Source organism: Ammospiza caudacuta, chromosome 28 (assembly GCF_027887145.1).
Source record: "Ammospiza caudacuta isolate bAmmCau1 chromosome 28, bAmmCau1.pri, whole genome shotgun sequence".
Lineage (NCBI taxonomy): Eukaryota > Metazoa > Chordata > Aves > Passeriformes > Passerellidae > Ammospiza > Ammospiza caudacuta.
The window spans coordinates 5,595,680-5,614,849 of NC_080620.1; the positions used below are offsets into that span (position 1 = coordinate 5,595,680).

A 19,170-nucleotide genomic window follows, 5' to 3' on the forward strand; every position below is an offset into this window, starting at 1 on the left:
GGAGGGGGTGACACGTGGGTGAGGTGACACAGAGGAGCACGGAAAGGTGACACGAGGGGTGACACGAGTGGCTTTGGGGGTGTGGAGCATAAAGGGTGACCCAGAGAGCCCGAGGGGTGACCCCCATGGGGTGACACCCGTGGGTCTGGGGACACAGAGGTGCCCCAGGAGGTGACATGTGGGCAGGGTGACGCAGAAGGGACCTGTGGGGTGACGCCCGTGGGTTTGGGGGACACAGAGGGGCCCCAGGGGGTGACAGGTGGGCACGGTGACCCCAAGGGGCTCAGAGTGGGGACACGAGCGGGGTTGGGGCCGGTGAAGGTGCCCCGGGGGGTGACACGAGGGGGTCTGGAGGACACCAGGGTGACCCAGACGGGACTTGGTGGTGGCACAGTGGGGACACGAGTGGGTCTGGGGTCAGTGTGGCACTCCTGGGGGGAAGAGCTGACACTCCCAGGGGAAAGGTGACACCGTGTGACACATGTGGGTCTGAGGTCTGTGTGACCCTGTCGGGGACAGGGGGCCACGTGTGGGTCTGGGGTCTGTGTGTGTGACGCTCCCGGGTGAGGTTGCACGGTGCGACACGCGTGGGTCTGGGGTCCGTTTGTGTGACACACAGGGGGGAGGTGACACGGTGCGACACGCGTGGGTCTGGGGTCTGTGTGTGTGACGCTCCCGGGGGGGAGCTGACACGGTGCGACACGCGTGGGTCTGGGGTCCGTGTGTGTGACACTCACACAGAGGGGGAGGCGACACGGTGCGACACGCGTGGGTCCGGGGTCCGTGTGTGTGACACTCACACAGAGGGGGAGGCGACACGCGTGTCCCCGCTCGCGCTGTCCCACGCTGGGGGGGGGGGGTCCGCGGGTCCCCCCTGGGGTCTCCCCCGCGCGCGCCCCCCCCCGAGCCCCCCCCGCGCTGCGCCCCCCCCCGGCCGGAGGCGGCTGCGCCCCGCGGGGGGGGCGGCGGGCGGGGGGGCGGCGCGCGGCCCCTTTAAGAGCGGGGCGGCCCCGGCCGGAGCAGGAAGGAGCCGCATACGGGCCTCGGCGAGCAGCTCCCGCGGGGCGGCCAGAGCCTGCTCCGCCCGCCCGCACGGCCCGGCCCGCCCGCCTCGGCACGGCGCGGCCCGCTCCGCTCGCCCGGACCGCTCGGCCCCCGCCCGGTACGGAACTGAGGGGTGGGCGCGCACTGGGGGGGGGGGTCGCGCATGGGGGGGGGGGGGTGGTTCGGGCCTGACCCTCCCCCCCCCCTCCCCGGGGGTGGTGGGGGGCAGTGGGGGGTGGGGAGGGGTCGGTTGGGTCCGTTGCGGGGGGGGGGTGGGGGTTGCCCCCCCTCCGCCCCCCCTCCGTATACGTTGTACTTGGCCGGGCCGTGCTGGGGGGGTCGCGGAGGGGGGGGGGGGGGGAAGGGTTGGGAGCGGGGAGGAGTGGGGGGGAGCGCGGCGCGGGGGTTGCCGGGAGTTGTAGTCCCTCGGCGGCGCCGCGCCGCAGGTGCCGGTGGGCGAGCGGACTGCGCTTCCCGGCGGCCCCCGCGCGCGCGGCGAGCGGGAGGCGTGTTGATGGGCAGCGGGCGGGGCCAATCGGGGCGCGCCCTCCGCCCCGCGCGCCCGCCCCGCCCGCCGCCGCCCGGCCCAATGGCGGGCGCCGCGCGGGGTGGCCGGGGACGGGCGCGGCGGGGCCTGCGCGGCCCCCCCCGCCCGGGCCCGCGACCCCCGCCCGGGCCCGGCCCCGCCGCGACCCCCGCCCGCCCCGCCGCCCCCGCGGGGCCGCACCGGCACCTCGCCCCCCCCCTCCTCCCCCCCGCGCCCCCCGCCCCCGCCTCCCCCCGGCCTCCATTGCGGCGCCCGCCCGCCCGCCCGGGGGAAGGGGTGGGGTCGTGGCGCCCGGCCAAGGCTCCCTGTGGGCCCCGCGGGGGGGGCGGCCCGGGCCGGCGAGGGGGGAGGCCGGTCATGGGTGGGGTCCCCCGGGGCCGCCCCGTGCGGGGGCGTCGGGCCGCGCCGTCCCCGCGCACCCCAAGGTCGTTGGCGGCCGGGGGGCGCCGGCCCGGCCCTGCCCGCCCCGCTCCGGCCCTGCGCGCCCGGCGTTGTTTTTACCCCCCTCGGGCGTCCCTTATCTCCCCCCGGCCGGCTGCGGGCAGGGGGGGCCGCGGTGATAATCCCCCCGCGGGGCTGGGGCGCTGCTGCCCGCAGGAGCCCGGCGGGATAAGCATCTCCCCCCGCGGGACCGCGCAGCGCCCAGGGCCCGGCGTGAGGGGCAGCATCCCTGGGAGCTGCCAAAACATTCCCCGCGTGCCCGGGCAGCCGGCGCTGCCTCCTCATCGTCATCCCCCACCCGGAGCTCGGGTTTGGGCGCGGTGGTTCCGGTCAGGTGCCCAAACGTGCCGTGCCGTGCCGAGGCCCCCGTGACACAGGCAAAGGTCCCTGCCCCGTTCCCCTCGGAGCGGGGCTTGGTGGGGCTGGAGACGGGACGGAGTCACGGACACATCGCTGGGAGCGTGGGCTGGCAGCCGGGCACTGCAGGGAAAGGGTTCCTTGGCCGTGTTGTTCCAGGAGCGTGGGGAAAGTTGGTTTGTGAAGCTGTGTCAGGACAGGCTGAGGTTGGAGATGAGGAAAAGGTGCTTTTTCCAGAGCATGGTGGGGTGCTGGACAGATTCCCCAGGGAATGGCCCCGGCCCCGAGGCTGCCAGAGCCCCGGGAGGGTTTGGACAGCGCTCCCAGGCATGCACAGGGTGGGATTATTGGGGTGTCTGTGCAGGGCTGGATGGTCCCTGTGGGTCCCTTCCAGCTGAGGTTATTCCATGATTCCATGGAAAGCCCTGGGACTCCGGCAGCAGCACCAGAACGTGTAAATCCCAATGTTCCTCCGCTGAAAGCGACAGTTCCTGTTGTACGAGCCCAGCCGACGTGACTGCCCGGCCCCTGCCTGGCTCTCGGTGTTCCCTGAGCTCCTGCAGACCCTCAGGACGGCTTTGGGCAGCCAAAGTTTCTGTGGGCTCAAGGACTCTTGGTGCTGAGAGTTTGCTGCCGTCCCAGCTCAAGAGCAGCTGTGTTCCCGGGGCTGTTGGTTGTCCTGGCTATCGAAACCATAACTTATATAATAACTGGTTTATGGACACGGGGAGAGAAAGGTTCTGCCTGGAAGAATTTACAACCTAATGAGGGTTGAAGTTGTGCTCGGCGTAGCAGCGGAGCTAAAAGGTCATCGTGGCGCTTTCCAAAAGTGTTTGGGGTGGTTGCTGGTGGTGTTTTTCAAGGAATTGTGCGATTTCTCAGGGATTCTGCCCGTCCTGGTTGGAAATTGAAGCGTGTGGGCTCTTCTGGAGGCTGAGCAGGAAGAGCTGGGCTGGCTTTAATTCTGATGGTTTTGCTGGAGTTGTTGGATTTCAACTACTTTACAAAAAAATAAAAGAGACCGGGAGAAACGGAGGAGTTTATTAGAGAGGAGCCTTTCTTGTTTAATATTCATTCTGGCCCCTGTTTAGGCTTGTTCTGGTGAAAGAGGGAGTGAAGAGGCGCAACCCAAACACGGGTGAGATGGTGGGATTTTTCCACCAAGCCTTAATTGCTTCAGTAACTCCAGGGAGGGTTTTGCAAGGCAGGAGCTCTTAATAAATGTGGTGGTGAATGAAAGTAGTTCCTCACTTTACTGCTCTGCAACTCTTCCTCTGCCTTTTTTTTTTTTTTTTAATTATTAATTGTTTTTCACTCGTATTTCATCTCGTGGCCGTGGGTCCGGTGAAGATCTTTAGCTGTGGCTTCATGAGGAGCTCTGCTCTGTGGAGGAGCTGGGTGGAATTAATTTGGCACGGTGAGGGCAGCCGGGCTCCCTTCGTGTTTGGTGACTTTTGGAAGCAGAATTAAAAATTCCAGTTGTTCTCCCAGCGTGGGAATTTGGATGTGGGCACGGGAGGCAAATGAGGGGTGAAGTTTATGCTGCCATCGAGGCTCTGTGGTGGTTTGGGTGCTCCTGTCTCCCGTCAAGACCTTGATTTGGGATCGAGTGCTGGGGTTGAGCTGCAGGATCGAGTCCCAGGCAGGTGTCCCACCTGAAAATCCCAGGTGTGTGTTTGAGACAGAGTCTGAATGCTTGAGAACTGTGGTTCAATCTTGATTTAAACTGACACTTGAGGGTTCTCTCCCCGTCTCGGGATGCTGAGTTTTTTGGAAGACGAGCTTGTGCGGCGAACAATTAGAACCCTGCTCCTTATCTCTCCTAGTCCAGGCAATAAACAGTTGCTTTAACTACGCTCTCAACCAGCTTTAACCTCAAATTTGAGCAGACCGGTCCCGGTCTGTAATTAAAAGCCTTTTGAGGAGCAGAACTCGGGGAAAGGGAGGAAGACAGGCAGTGTCTGGGCTGGGGGAAGCGTTCATCCCCAAGCCCGTGGCCCTTTGGTCCCAGCCGGTGCCGTGTCCGTCGCTGTACCTGTGCCTGCAGCGTCCCGGAGGAGCCGTGCAGGACGTCAGCGGGAGTAAACGAGGTCAGGCCGGGCTGGGATCCTCTCCGAGCAGCCGGGGCCGATTGTTCGTGCCCGTATCGCCTTCCCTGCGCTCAGTTTCAGTTTCCCACCGGCTCCGGTGGCGCGGCCGGGCCGGCTCCCGGTGGGGCTCCGGGGGCGTCCCGGGCTGCAGGTGCTGCCGGGGAACTGAGGGGAGCTGAGGGGAACTATAGGGCTCGGCTTAGTGCCACGAGGTGCGAGAAACTGGAGACTGCTGCGAGCTGCCCCGGGGCTGCAGGTGGGAGCCAAGGGCACGGCGGTGGGATGAGCTGCAGATCCCCTGGCAAGCAGCGGCTTCCCAGCAGCCTGGCATCGCCCATCCCTGGAAAAATGTGCGGCCAGAGAGCCGGGAATGTGGCCCGCCAGCGCTGGCCTGGCTGGCTGGAACGCTGGCGTCCTCCTGGGCATGAAATCCTGACACCCTTGGGGTTGTTCTCCTCCTGTTCCCCACCCTGTGCCCACTGCCTGGAACGCTGGCATCCTCCTGGGCACAAACTCGGGGTCGTTCTCCCGTTCCTCACCCCTGTGCCCACCTGCTGGAACGCTGGCATCCTCCTGGGCATGAAATCCTGACACCTTCGGGGTTGTTCCCTCCTGTTCCCCACCCTGTGCCCACCTGGAGCCCGTGCCCCTCTCCCGACCTGTCCCTGTCCCTGGTTTCTGCACAGCAGAGGATGCTCCCCGCTCCCGGCGCTGGGTTTTAACTCCCTCCACTCCTGCTCCCATTTCCTTCCTGCTTCGTGCACCTCCTCATTTCCCACCGGCACGCTGGGAACCAGTGAGTGAATGAGATTTTTCCCCGTTGTTTGCTGGAGCTGGGAAGTGCCGCAGGTGGGCTTGTAGCTACAGGTCGCAGCTCCCGGAGCCTCTGCCCCGACAGGCAGAGCAGAGAGGGATCAGGATCAGGATCAGCATTCCCTGGTGCCCCCCAGCAGGGCAGGAAGGAAGGAAGGAGGGAGATCCGTGCTTGATGGAGCCCTGCTTTTGCAGGGATTCGCTTTTTCTCGTCATGCCCCGAGCCGGGAATGGCGGGACGAGCTGGCTGTTAATCCACAAACTGGGAATTACATAAGGGGCTGCCCTGCCCTGCTCTCTCACCAAACTCCAGCCTTATTCTTTTATTTATTTTGCCTTTTTTTTCCCCCCCTCAACCTTCCCGGTGTGGAAAAGAACAGCAGGTCTGTGAGGTGTCATTTGAGGCAATTAGATTGATGCCAGAGCCTCGGGCAGGGAATTGTCAGGAGTGGTGGGGGGGACAATCCTGGGACAGGGGACAGCTCTGGGGGCTCCTGCAGCAAATGGGAATGGGGGGATTTGGGGTTTGAGCAGTTTTAGGGCTCCCTGTTTATGGGACAGGAGAGATGTGACAGGGAGGGGAACGTGTGAGGGGGTAAATGCTGTCTGGCACCTGTGGGATTGGGGGATTTGGGGTTTGAGCAGTGTTTATGGTTCTCTCCGTTCAGAAGGCCACCAGAGCTGTGGCAGGAGAGGGGAGATGTGGGGTGAAGGGGTGGATGGGATTGGTTTTTCTCAAGGAAACGCTGGAGTGACTTTGGGAGGATTTTGGCTGGAGTGGGGACAGGCTGTGGCCTGTGAAGGGGAGGGGGTGTCCAAGCATGACCTGCTCTGGTTGTCCTCCAGCCTGGAGCAGCTGGGTCGTGCTGGGGGTTAAAGCTTGGAGTCCTCAATTGCTCCCTTGCAAAGGGGCCCCACGCTGCCTTTTGGAGAGCAGTTGCTTATTCCTGCCTGGATCCCGGTGCCTGCACGCTCCCAGGTTGGAAAAGAACTGCTGGGACAGAGCAGCTCCTGCAGCCAGCACTGGGGCACACACAGCCTCATGCTTTGTGCACTTCTTCCCCTTTTTCCCTGACGCTCCTGAGACTTTGTGAAGTATTTTGGAGAACTGTGGCAGGCTCAGCCATGGCCTGGTGTTGTCCAGAATCTCCCAAATCAGGGAGTTTTCCCACAGCAGCCAGGTGGGACTGAACCCGTTGGAGGGCCAGGGCTGCAGCAGTGTGGGCACACTGGGGCTCAGTGAAAAGGGTTTGTTTGGGCAGAAAAACTGATTTTCCTTGAGTTCCAGGGTATCTAGCCTTCCTGGGCTCTGGGCTGAGCTCAGGAGGACTCAGCTTAGCCTGAGGGTTGATGAGGCCTGGGAGGTGCTGGAACAGAGGTGGGTTTGCAGCAGGAATTGGGGGTCTTTGGGCAGCTCTCAGCAGTTTGGGGTTTGTTTTGTCTCCTGCAGGGGAATTCTGGGACCTGGTTGGTGCTGCTGGGGACAATCCCAGTACACAGAGGTGGTGCCACGGACTTTAGTGCTGGGAATGGGGGAGCTGCTCACCCCAAAATACCCCTCACACCCAGAGCTGGGGTGGGAGACTCCCTGGGTTAAAAGGCACATTCCTGCCGGATTAAATCCGGCCTCTGATGACAAAGGAGAAAATTGGCAAGGAGGGCTGGGTGGAGGAACCAGTTCAGGCTCACCTTGCAACACGAGAGGAGTTTGGTGCTGTCAGGGCTGGGGGTGGCAGCTGGGGCGGCTCTGGAACAGCACCGGTGTTTGGCCACCCCGTTGTCCATCGGGATCCACGTCCTGCCTTTGGCCAGCAGCTGGAATTGAGGTTTCCCAGGAGCTGTGCTGGGCCCTGCAAGGAAATCCCAGCCCAGTTCCATCCCTGGGAGCTGTGGGATGTGGCGCTGGGCTGTGGAGGTGAATCCCTGGGGAGGGAGCTGTGTCTTTGGGAGCACCATCAGGTGTCTGGGAGATGCAGAGTCTCGCCCAGGCCTTGGGGATGAGCCTGTTCGTGGTGACACTTGTCCTTCCTCTGGAGCAATTCCGCACCTGGCTTGTCCAGCCTCATCTGGGCCAGCACGTGAAAGCCACTGGAGTTCAGGCAGATTGGGAAAACCAAGAGGAACAGTTCCCTTTCTTCCTGGTGGCTCCACAGCAGCATTGCCAACAATTCCCTGTCGCTGCTGAGGGATCCCAGACCTCCAGCCCCACCTTGCTGGTCCCTCCATGGTTCCTGCTTTCATGGCTCTTTATTCCATTGAAGTTCCTGGGATGTTCAGACCCAGGGCCCCATCCAGACTTGAGTGGGAGCAGCTGCTCTTCCTGCCAGAAGCTGCAGGATGTGAGATTCTCCTCTCCTGGCTGCTCCTGCAGTGCTTTGGGTGCTTCTTCCCTGGGCCTGGAGTGCCAGGGGAAGGGGGAACATCCCATCTAAACCTGCTCTGTTTGAATCCATTCCCCCTTGTCCTGTCCTTCCGTGTCCCTCCCTTCTCCCTTGGAGCCCCTTCAGGCACTGGAAGGTCTCCAGAGCCTCTTGCAGCAGCATTGCAGCATCCAGAGCACCTACAAGAAGTGGGGTGCTCTGATCTTTGGAAGGACCAGAGCAATGAACCCCTCTGAGGAGCCCCTGGAGCAGGGTTTGGTCAGGGCTGTGATCTGGAGCCTCTTTGGGAACCAGCTGAGCCCTCCTGGTGTGGTTCAGTGTCATTGCTCACGCCCCAAATCCAGACCTGTGGTCGCTTTTCCCCGTTGAGGGGCTGCAGGGGATGGATGCCCATGCTTGGGGAACAGAGCCAGATTGTGCAAAGCAGCCACAGGCACTTGCAGGGCACTGGTTCTGCCCCAGTCTCTTCACTTCAAGAGCTGCATGATCTTGGTCATGTTACCCCAGATGGGTGTCTAGGCAGGACAGAAGAAAGCTGGAATTCACCCTTGGCCATTGATGGCTCCATTGCCTTCTCAGGACCAAGGATTTCTTCCCACTGCACCATTGAAAATGTAGTTTTATTTAAAAGAAAAGCAGGCTGAGGGATTTTTTAATCTCGATTTTTCCCACAGTGCAGTTCTGTTGATGTTCAGGGTCTTCCTCTCAGGAACACCCAGCTGGTTCTCCAGGTCCAAATAATTGGGGTAGTTTGGCCCCAAGGCACCGACAGCACATTTCCTTGTTGGGAGCAGCTGAGTTTCCGTGGCTCGGTGGAGTGGTTGCAATTGTGACTTTTCCCAAGCAGACAGAACCTTCTCTTCCCTTTATCCTTCCCCCTTTCCCCTTCCTTCCCCATCCCTGTTCCCAGCTGTGTGTGTGTCCCGGGGCTCGCTGCAGTTTCGGGTGGATCCTGGGCAGGGTGGGACCTGCTGGGGCCTGTCCTGGGCTGCTCCCAGCCCAGCTCTGCCTCTGCTGCCCTGGCCACAGAGCTGGCACAGCCAGCTGGCACAGCTGGGATGGGGCACTGGGGTGGGCTGTCCTAAATGTGAACAGGGGAGAGCTCTGGGGTGGGAGCTGTTCTAGGGGAAATGCCTGTTTGTGCAGGGTGGTGAGGGAGTGCTGGGGTCGTGTTTGGGCTTGGGCAGCAGCCCCTGGAGTGGTTTTTTGTGTAAAGGCCCATTTTCAGCGGCCCCTGGAGTGGGTGTTTTTATGTAAAGAACCATTATCAGTAGCCCCTGGGGTGTTTTTTTGTTGTAAATCACCATTATTTTAATAATTCTCCCCTGGTGCTGCTGCTGAGGCTGCCCTGCCTCAGTCGTGTGTGTTTGCTCCAAGAAATGCCAGAGCAGCTTGGGATCCTTGGACACCTTGAGTATCCCAAGTTCCAGAATGGTTTGGATGGACCTGAAATATTCCTGCCATGGGCAGGGACATCCTGGAGTGACCCAGGGTGCTCCAGCCTGGCCTTGGACACTCCAGGGATCCAGGGGCAGCCGCAGCCGCTCTGGGAACTCTCCCCAGTATCCCATCTCACCCTGCCCTGTCCATCCTCATGTCCAGAGTCCCTCTCCATCCCACAGGGATCTCCCAGAGCTCAGCTCTCCCCAGGAAATGCTGCTCTGTGCATTGCAGAGCTCCCCAAAGCCATTTTGCCTCGTGCTGCATGGGAAGGGTGATGCTGATTCTCCCTTCCTGCCCCCAGCAGGTGCCAGGTGTTGCTCAAGTTCTCACCTGTGCTGCTGCCGAGGGCGGCACCTCTGCCTTTGGGAGGGATTTGGGATCTTTTCCGGATCAGAGCACGTAGAGAGCATTGGCTGTTCCTGTTCCCCAGGTGTGACCCAGCTCTTCCACCTGGCTGTTCCTCAGCCCTCCCAAACTGCTCAGCTTCCTCTGAATTTTAAGGCAAAGAAGTGAAGGGAAAAGGAAAAACAACCACTGTGGAAAACTGGTAATTAAAGAGGTGTTTTGTCAGCACTTTTGGTTGGGATCCCATCTTGATGTGGTCGCCTCATTTGAATGTAAATGTCAAATTCCAGAGCTCCTGGAGGAGAGGGATTGGGTGACATCCTGCTGAGGGAAGCACAAGCTCAGGGGTTTCAGTGAGCCCTGGGTGCTGCTCGTGGGCCGGGGGGGTCTGGGAGAAGAGAGGTGAGAAATTGAGCTTAAAAAAAGGAAATAAAATGGCAGCGCTGAGGTCACAGCTGGGGTGCTGTGTCAGAAGGACACACAGGGGCTGGAGAGAGCCCAGGGAAGGGAATGGAGCTGGGAAGAGTCTGGAAAACATCTGAGGGAGCTGGGGAGGCTCAGGAGTGACCTTGTGGCTCTGCACAGCTCCTGGCTGGGGGGACAGCCAGGAGGGGTCAGGTTCTGCTCCCAGGGGACAGCCTTGAGTTACACCAGGGCAGGCTCAGGGTGGGTATTGGGACAATTTCTGCATGGAAAGGATGATTGGACATTGGCAGGGGCTGCCCTGGGAGTTCCCATCCCTGGAGGTGGCTCTGGGCTGGGGACAAGGTGGGGATTACACATAGCTGGGGCTCAGGGATCCTGCAGGGCTTCTCCAACCTCAGGAATTCCATTTCAGTGTTGAGGAGCAGTGTCCAAAGGCAATGGGGAATCAGCTGGATGTGGAACATCAGCTCAGGGAGGTGCAGAACGTCCCTTACTACCTTTCAGCACCCAAAAAATGACATTTGTCCTGCCTGTGTGTGACAGGCTGACCTGTGGAGCTGGAACAGCCACAGCTCTGTTGTGTTGGGATTTTGGAAGCTCTGAGGGGGCTCAGAGCAGGGTTGGGGCTGCACAGGGCATCCCACCAGGCTGTCAGTGATGTTCCTGAATCACCTGGAGGGCTCTGCTGCTGCTCCAACCCCTCCTCCTCCTCCTCACGGGCTGTATTTCACCTCAGTGGTTCCCTCTCAGTTGGGCCATTCCCAAACTTGTCCCCCAGTGCCACTTTTGGGGTGCAGCGTGGCACCTCTGAGCCCTGCAGAGCCACCCAGGCCCTGGAGCCCCCCAGGCAGGCAGGCAGGCAGGGAATGGAGCTGCTGGAAATGCAGGTCAGGAGTTGAGGCTCCCCCTTGGTGGCCCATTCAGGCCTTGCCTTGCCCGGCAGGGACGAGCTGTGGTTGTGCCAGCAGCTTTTGTCACTGTCACCTGGCTTCAGCACATTCCCAAGTGGATTTTGCCCATTCCGTCGTGGCCTTGAGCCCTGGTGCCGTGAGCAGGCAGTGGATTTGGGGTGCTCGGAGCAGCTTTTGAGTCACCCACCTTTCCCAAAACCCCAAACCCATCCTCTGGAACGCTCCATTTCCCACTGGAGCTGTTGGAAAGGGAACTGGGGGATGTTTTAGGGACTCGGTCTCTGGCTGTGGCTGGAGCATCCAGGCCCCGAGCCCATTCCTGGGGGGCTCAGGACGCCCCCTTTGCCCCCGGCAGCCCCGGGCACGGCGGCCGTGGCACACAAAGGCCGTGTTGTGTGCGGGGCGGCCGAGTTGGAGCAGGCTCCAGGGGCAGTCCCATGACCCTGCAGCCATTCCCACACTGTGGGGATGATTATCCCAGCCCCAGGCTGGGGGGGGACCTTGTCTGGCTGCTCCCCAGAGCTGGGCCGTGTGTGGGGACAGACACGGCTCCCTCAGGACCCTCCAAACGCTGCACGCAGCTCCAGCTCACTGGGTTTGGGAGGAAAAAACCTGTAAAGCATCTCTTGTAGAGAGGAGGGAGAGGGGGAAGCTCCAGTGCTGGTTCTGGGGCTGGCAGGGATGTGGGATCTGCTCCAGTCAGGGTTTGGGGGGCTCTGGAGCTGCCCTGGTGGGAATGGGACAAGTGGGGCTGAGGCAGCAAAGCCTCCCTGGAACCCCCAGCTCAGGATCCCCTGGGATGGGGTGAGCTTGTCCTGGACCCCCAGTTCTGGATCCTCTGGAACCCCAGTTCCAGATCCCCTGGGATCCCTGGGGGTGCTGGGATGGGCTGACCTTGCCCTGGGATCCCCTGGGATGGGGTGACCTTGCCCAAGGTCACCCCTGAGGCCAGGTCTGATGTGGAATGGTGCCACCAAACAGCCCTTTCCTCCCTGATGTAAAACTCCGTGAAATGAGGGTTTAAAGGTCAAAGCCAGGAGCTCAGGAGGTGGCTCTGGAGTCGGTCCCAGGAGTCTCAGGAGGCCACCTGCCTTTGGTGCTTGGTGTTGGTGGCAGGGCTGGTGCCTGCCCTGCCCATCCAGGCCCCCTTCGTCCTCCCTCCTCCTCCTCACCCCATCCCATTCCTGCTGGGAGCTCAATCCTGGTGTCCTCCTGCTGTTGGTTATGCAGGGATTGCTCCAGATCCCTTCTCCACAGCCCCAGACCTGCCTTCTCCTGCCTTTTCTCTGTATGAAACAGGAAGGTGCCAAAGTTAAACTTATTTTCTGGGCTTAACAAAACGTTTCAAAAATAAGTAAATATGGAAAACTACTGAGGAGGCCGGGGGTGGGTGGGGGAAGCCGGAGTTGTGCAACCTGGGCTCCTGCTCCGTGCTGGGACCCGGGGCTGGGAGCTGCTTCCTGAATAATTATTGCTGTTCTGGATCCATCCTGACTCATCCGTCCCCCCATGGCCTGGGACAGCCACGTCCCGCCGTGCCTCAGTTTCCCCAGCTGGAAATGAGGATCTTGGATACTCCAGCCTTGTGCTGGGGTGAATTTTGGACTGGTTTGTGTGTGGATTTCTTGGCTCCTGCTGATCCCAGTGCTTGGGATGGGGGAGTTACGCTGATTTTCCAGCAAATCGCTGCTTCAAGGAGCGTGTGGATTTGTGCTTGAGATGGACAGGAGGGAAATGCTATTCTTAATTTCTGGGATTGTGGGAGAATTAGGGACTGCTCAGGCTCACAGTCAGGCCCCAGTGCCCATTTCCCAGCAAAGGCTGGGTTTTTCCAGCCTTTGGAGTCAAGTGGATGTGTCAGGAGTGACTTTATTTATTTATCTTGTCCCAAACAAACCCTTGGCATTGGGAAGAGCTGCTGCTTCTGCTGGAACCTGTCCAGGATCTGGGTCTGGTGCTGGCACTTGTTGATCCCAGTGTCCTTTCCTGTCTCCTGCTCCCAGGAAGGAGCAGGAGCTGCCTCAGCCTCCAGGGATCAGCTCTGCTCTGTCAAACACCTGCAGCAGCAGCGTGGGGAGGCCGGGGCTCCCCTCTCCCTGCCCTTCCCAGGGGATATTCCCTGCCCAGTCCCTCCAGGGCTGCTGGCAGCCAGGGATCAGTGATGGGAATGGTGTTCCAGTGCTGGCATCGTGGAGCTGGGGACCTTCCAGCAGGAATGGGGCTGGGAGATGCTCCCAGGGCAGGACTGGGATGCACTGGGGAGGCTCGGGGTGCCATAGCCCCACGCTGGGCACAGCTGTGCCCGCTCCAGGTGCTGCCTGGCTGGGTGATGCCCGCTCCCTGCCAAGGCTTGCTGCTCTGGCCCGGATCCGTGCTAATTCAGCTGTTCTCACTCGAGAGCACCCGGCCCCTGTTCCTCCTCCTCCTCCTCCCCCTCGCCAGGTAAGCACAGGCCGGGCAGGACGAAGGGAGAGGCACGGGGACACCCTGCCAGGTGCGTCCCTGAGGAATTTGGGGATTCTCCCGATGTCTCCACGCTCTGACTCACGGCCTTGCCCTCCTTCCCCGCAGCCTTTAGCCTGGAAGATGGCGGGTGGCGTGGACGGCCCCATAGGGATCCCGTTCCCGGATCACAGCAGCGACATCCTCAGCAGCCTGAATGAGCAGAGGAACAACGGGCTGCTGTGCGACGTGGTCATCCTGGTGGAAGGCCAGGAGTTCCCCACCCACCGCTCCGTCCTGGCGGCGTGCAGCCAGTACTTCAAGAAGCTCTTCACCTCAGGGTTAGTGGTGGACCAGCAGAACGTGTATGAGATAGACTTTGTGAGTGCGGACGCGCTGTCGGCGCTGCTGGAGTTCGCCTACACCGCGACCCTCACCGTCAGCACTTCCAACGTCAACGACATCCTCAACGCCGCCACGCTGCTGGAGATCCCGGCCGTCAGGGATGTCTGCACGGATCTCCTGGAGAGGAAGATTCTGGCCAAAAATGACCAGATGGATACAGTAGATCAAATTGATCAGAGGAACCATCTCAGAGCAAAAGAGTACCTGGAGTTCTTCCAGAGCAACCCCGTGAACGGCCACCAAGGCAGCTTTCCGTGGACCAACCCAGAGTTGAGAGACCTTCAGAGACTGAACTTCCGAGGCCAAGAGGAGGAGGAGGAGGCGAACTGCAACGGCCTGGACTTCTACTCGCAAGCCACCCCAACCGAAAGACCAAAGGCAAGTGACTGTGACCCCGACAGCAACCCGGCCATGTGGCTGGAGCGCGAGGACGAGGAGCAGGTGGGCGGCGGGATGTTCTCCCCTTCCCAGAACGGACATTACAGCAGCCGCGGCCTGGCCACCCCGGCCGAGGAGGAGGGGGGCACCCCCAGGGGCCCCCTGGACCCGCAGGAGGCCGGGGACTCACCCAGCTTCATCCCCACGGGCACGGAGACGGAGGACGATGCCAGGGAGGTGGATGACCTGGCCGCCAGCGCCCTGCTCCAGCAGATGATCAACTCGGTGGGGCGGCAGCAGCTCGGCGACGACGACCGCAAGGACGAAGACGGGGTCATGGATTATTACTTGAAATATTTCGGCAGTTCCAGCGAGGGCGACGTGTACCCGTCCTGGTCGCAGAAGGTGGAGAAGAAGATCAGGGCGAAAGCATTCCAGAAGTGCCCCATCTGCGAGAAGGTGATCCAGGGCGCCGGGAAGCTGCCGCGCCACATCCGCACCCACACCGGGGAGAAGCCCTACGAGTGCAACATCTGCAACGTCAGATTCACCAGGTACGGCTGGGCACGGAGGCTGCACGTGAACCTGGGGGCTGCACCCAAACCTGGGGTTGTACACAAACCTGGGGGCTGCACCCAAACCCGGCCCTCCCCTCACTCCAGGAGCCAGCCCAGGGTGATTTTATCTCTCTGCTCAACTCATTTCCATCCTAACTGGCGAGTTGGGGCTGGAGGCCAAAGTTTTCCAGGGAGCACTTTGGGGGTGTGACAGGTGTGACACCTGAGCTATCTCAAAGGGCCTGGCTCGATGGCCAGTGCCACCATCCTGCTGTCCTGACTTGCTGAGCTCTGATGGGAACCTGACGTGATGGGGACACAGAGCTGCGGCTCTTGGTCTGTCCATCGTGGCCGGAGCAGGGGCATGGTTTGGGCATGGCTCGTGGCATGGCTGAGGTGTCCGTGGCTGGGTTGGAGGGAGGTCAGAGCCCACTCGTGTCCTTGGCAGAGCGAGCTCTGCAGCCCCGGTGCAGCTCCCGGGGGCGTTTGCCACGGCCCCGTTCCTAATCAGGGCTGCTCTGCTCCCTGCCTGGGCCACGGCAGCACCAAAGAAAGGGGACATTGTTTGGGCAGCTCCGGTTCACTCCAGTCCGTGCCCGGGCACCGCCTCCTCTCCCCGGCTCTGCGGGGCTGGGCCGGCCCGGGGGTCCCAGCCTGGAGAGGCCTGGGCGTGCGAGGGGCAGCGTGGGCTGACGGCCTGGGGCTGCTGCCTTCCCTTTCCCTTTCCCTGCTGCCTTCCCTTTCCCTTTCCCTGCTGCCTTCCCTTTCCCTTTCCCTGCTGCCTTCCCTTTCCCTTTCCCTTTCCCTGCTGCCTTCCCTTTCCCTGCTCCCTTTCCCTGCTGCCTTCCCTTTCCCTTCTCTTTCCCTTTCCCTGCTCCCTTTCCCTTTCGCTTCCCTTTTCCTGCTATCTTCCCTTTCCGTTTCCTTTCCCTGCTCCCTCTCCTTTCCATTCCCTTCCCTGCTCCCTTTCCCTTCCCTATTTCTGCTCTTTTTCCCTTTCCCTGCTCCTTTTCCCTTTCCTTTCCCTTTCTCTGCTCCTTTTCCCTCTCCCTGCCTGCCCAGATGTTCCCACTGTGCCACTTTTCCCGGCCCTTCCATGCCCCTGGTGCTTTGGGGGCTCCATCCCGAGTGGGATCCGTGTGAGCTCCCCGGGGTGCAGCCCGAGGGGCCGAGGCCGTGTCCTGCCCCTTCCCCCGGTGCCGGCCGCGCCCAGCCCACGTTGGAGAGCTGAGGAATGCAGATAATGGCAGGGGCAGGGTGCCAGCCCTCCCTCCCCGCTCCCCCGGCCCTGCCACGCGGCACCTCCCTGCTCCGGGCCCGGGGCTGATCCCACAGCGACCCCAGAGCCGTCCATAGGGACCCCAGAGCCACCCCAGAGCCACCCCAGAGCCATCCACAGCCACCCCAGAGCCACCCCAGAGCCACCTCCCCCCCGTGCACCATCCAGGGCACTGCAGGACCTGCAAGTGCCACAGGGTCCCTGGCAGCGGCTGGCACTGCGACATGAGGAGAGGCACAGGGACTTGTGGGCAGGGGGAGTTGGTAGAACGGTGCCACCTCATCCTTTTTCCATCCTGATCCCATTCCTTGGGATTAGGATCTGCTCCCATTCTGTGGGATCAGGACCCTGCTCCCATTCTGTGCGACTCTGATCTGCTCCCTGCTGGCTCCCAGGAGGGCCTGGCACCTGTAAAAAAGCTGCTTTTCCAAACCACCAGATTCCAGCCAAAACACATCATCCTCCTGCTGCTTCCCACAGCAGCTTTGGGAAGCCTGGACAGGGACAGGGAGCTGTCCTTGGCATCGCTGTTCCTGTGCCCTGAACTCCATTTATTCCATATTGTTTATTCCATATTATTTATTCCCTGTTATTCCTTTGCTCTCCTTCCCCATCCACGGCTGGAATCAAATCCCTTCCCTGTTCCATGGGAGGGGTCTGGGAGGGGGTTTGGGGTGTGGCAGGAGGATCGGGGCTGCTCCAGCCGCTGTTCCCCACCCAGCCCGGCCCTGCTCAGGGATTTTTGCTCCCTGGCGTTTCCTGGTTCCTCTGCGGTCACAGGGGGAGGAGCAGCTCCCATAAAAAAAAGAGTTGGGGAGGTTATAAAATGCCAGATTTTAATTTCACAAGCCACTTTGTGTGTCGCTCAGAGCTGGACATGACCTTGGGGCTTTGATGCTTCCCTGGAGCTTTAGGGTTTTTGGGATCCGGTGGGTAAAGGGAGAAGGTTCAGGGCTGGGATCTGAGTGATCCGTGCAGAAATGGGGTGGATCCCTTGGGAAGGGTCGGGAGGTGCTGGGGAGAGCAGGAGGGGCTGCCCTGCCTGTCCCCAAATGAGCCATGTGTGACCCCATAGCTGTGATCAGCCTGGGCTGGGCAGGGTGTGACCCCATAACGCTGCTCAGACCTCATTTGGGGCACTTTGTGGCCCCTTAACCCTGCTCACGCCCCATATGGGGCAATGTGTAACCCCATAACCCTGCTCACACCCCATATGGGGCAAACTGGGACCCCTTAACCCTGCTCAGACCCCATATAGGGCACTGTGTGACCCCTTAACCCTGCTCAGACCTCATTTGGGGCACTTTGTGGCCCCTTAACCCTGCTCACGCCCTATATGGGGCAAACTGGGACCCCATAACCCTGCTCACACCCCATATAGGGCACTGTGTGACCCCATAACCCTGCTCAGACCCCATATAGGGCACTGTGTGACCCCATAACCCTGCTCAGACCCCATATGGGGCAATGTGTGACCCCATAACCCTGCTCACACCCCATATGGGGCAAACTGGGACCCCTTAACCCTGCTCACGCCCCATATGGGGCAATGTGTGACCCCATATGTGACAGTGTGTGACCCTACCATCACACCCTGCGCTGGATGATGCTCAGCCCCACACCAGGAGCTGCCAATGTCCATCCCCACACCAGGAGCTGCTCATCTGCAATGCCCATCCCCAGAGCAGGAGCTGCTCAGCCCCATTCCAGCTGATACTCAGCCCTGTATTGCTGCCCATCCCCACACCAGGAGCTGCCCAGGCCCTTGTAATGTCCATCCCCACACCAGGAGCTGGTCAGCCCTGTGCCAGTGCCCATCCTCACACCGAGAGCTGCTCAGCCCCGTTCCAGCCCTGTGTTGCTGCCCATCCCCACACCAGGAGCTGCCCACTCCAGTGCCCATCCCCACACCAGGAGCTGCCCATTCCAATGCCCATCCCCACACCAGGAGCTGCCCACTCCAATGCCCATCCCCACTCCAGGAGCTGCCCATTCCAATGCCCATCCCCACTCCAGGAGCTGCCCAGCACTGATGCCCATCCCCACACCAGGAGCTGCCCATTCCAATGCCCATCCCCACACCAGGAGCTGCCCATTCCAATGCCCATCCCCACACCAGGAGCTGCCCAGCACTGACGCCCATCCCCACACCAGGAGGTGCCCATTCCAATGCCCATCCCCACACCAGGAGCTGCCCACTCCAATGCCCATCCCCACTCCAGGAGCTGCCCAGCACTGATGCCCATCCCCACTCCAGGAGCTGCCCATTCCAATGCCCATCCCCACACCAGGAGCTGCCCATGCCCACACCAGGAGGTGCCAGCACTGATGCCCATCCCCACACCAGGAGGTGCCCACTCCAATGCCCATCCCCACACCAGGAGCTGCCCACTCCAGTGCCCATCCCCACACCAGGAGCTGCCCAGCACTGATGCCCATCCCCACACCAGGAGCTGTCCATTCCAATGCCCATCCCCACACCAGGAGGTGCCCAGCACTGATGCCCATCCCCACACCAGGAGCTGCCCAGCACTGATGCCCATCCCCACACCAGGAGCTGCCCAGCACTGACGCCCATCCCCACACCAGGAGCTGCCCATTCCAATGCCCATGCCCACACCAGGAGGTGCCAGCACTGATGCCCATCCCCACACCAGGAGCTGCCCAGCACTGATGCCCATCCCCACACCAGGAGCTGCCCATCCCCACACCAGGAGGTGCCAGCACTGATGCCCATCCCCACTCCAGCCGCTCCAGCCCCCTCCCATTGGCACCCCGTCCCCCGTCACCTCCCGCACACCCCCCTGACGTGGCCGTGTGTCCCCGCAGGCAGGACAAGCTGAAGGTGCACATGCGGAAGCACACGGGGGAGAAGCCCTACCTGTGCCAGCAGTGCGGCGCCGCCTTCGCCCACAACTACGACTTGAAGAACCACATGCGGGTGCACACGGGGCTGCGGCCGTACCAGTGCGACAGCTGCTGCAAGACTTTCGTCCGCTCCGACCACCTGCACAGGCACCTTAAAAAAGATGGATGCAACGGGATCCCGTCGCGGAGGGGCCGCAAGCCGCGGGTCAGGGAGGCCGGCGGGGCCTTGCCCCCCACGCCCACGGAGGACGGGAGCGCCCCGGCCCCCGAGGCCGAGGACGCGGCCGCGGGCAGCGAGGAGCAGCAGCAGCAGCACTTTGAGGAGAATTCCAATAACGAAGCGCCGGGATTGAATGTAGCAGGAGGGTCGGATGAGGGTAATGAGCAAGGACTCTCCTAAACCAAAAAAAAAAAAAAAAAAAAAAAAGAAAAGAAAAGAAAAC

The 19,170-nt window shown here is 61.3% G+C and overlaps 1 protein-coding gene across 1 annotated transcript; it reads left to right on the top strand.

The window, feature by feature from the left end:
- Window positions 1-1,034: 1,034 nt before the first annotated feature.
- Window positions 1,035-19,170, top strand: ZBTB7A (zinc finger and BTB domain containing 7A). The gene is made up of 3 exons (XM_058821062.1): window positions 1,035-1,162; window positions 13,370-14,577; window positions 18,689-19,170. The coding sequence occupies exons 2-3, from the start codon at window positions 13,385-13,387 to the stop codon at window positions 19,125-19,127; spliced, it is 1,632 nt and encodes a 543-aa protein (XP_058677045.1). The 5' UTR covers window positions 1,035-1,162; window positions 13,370-13,384; the 3' UTR covers window positions 19,128-19,170.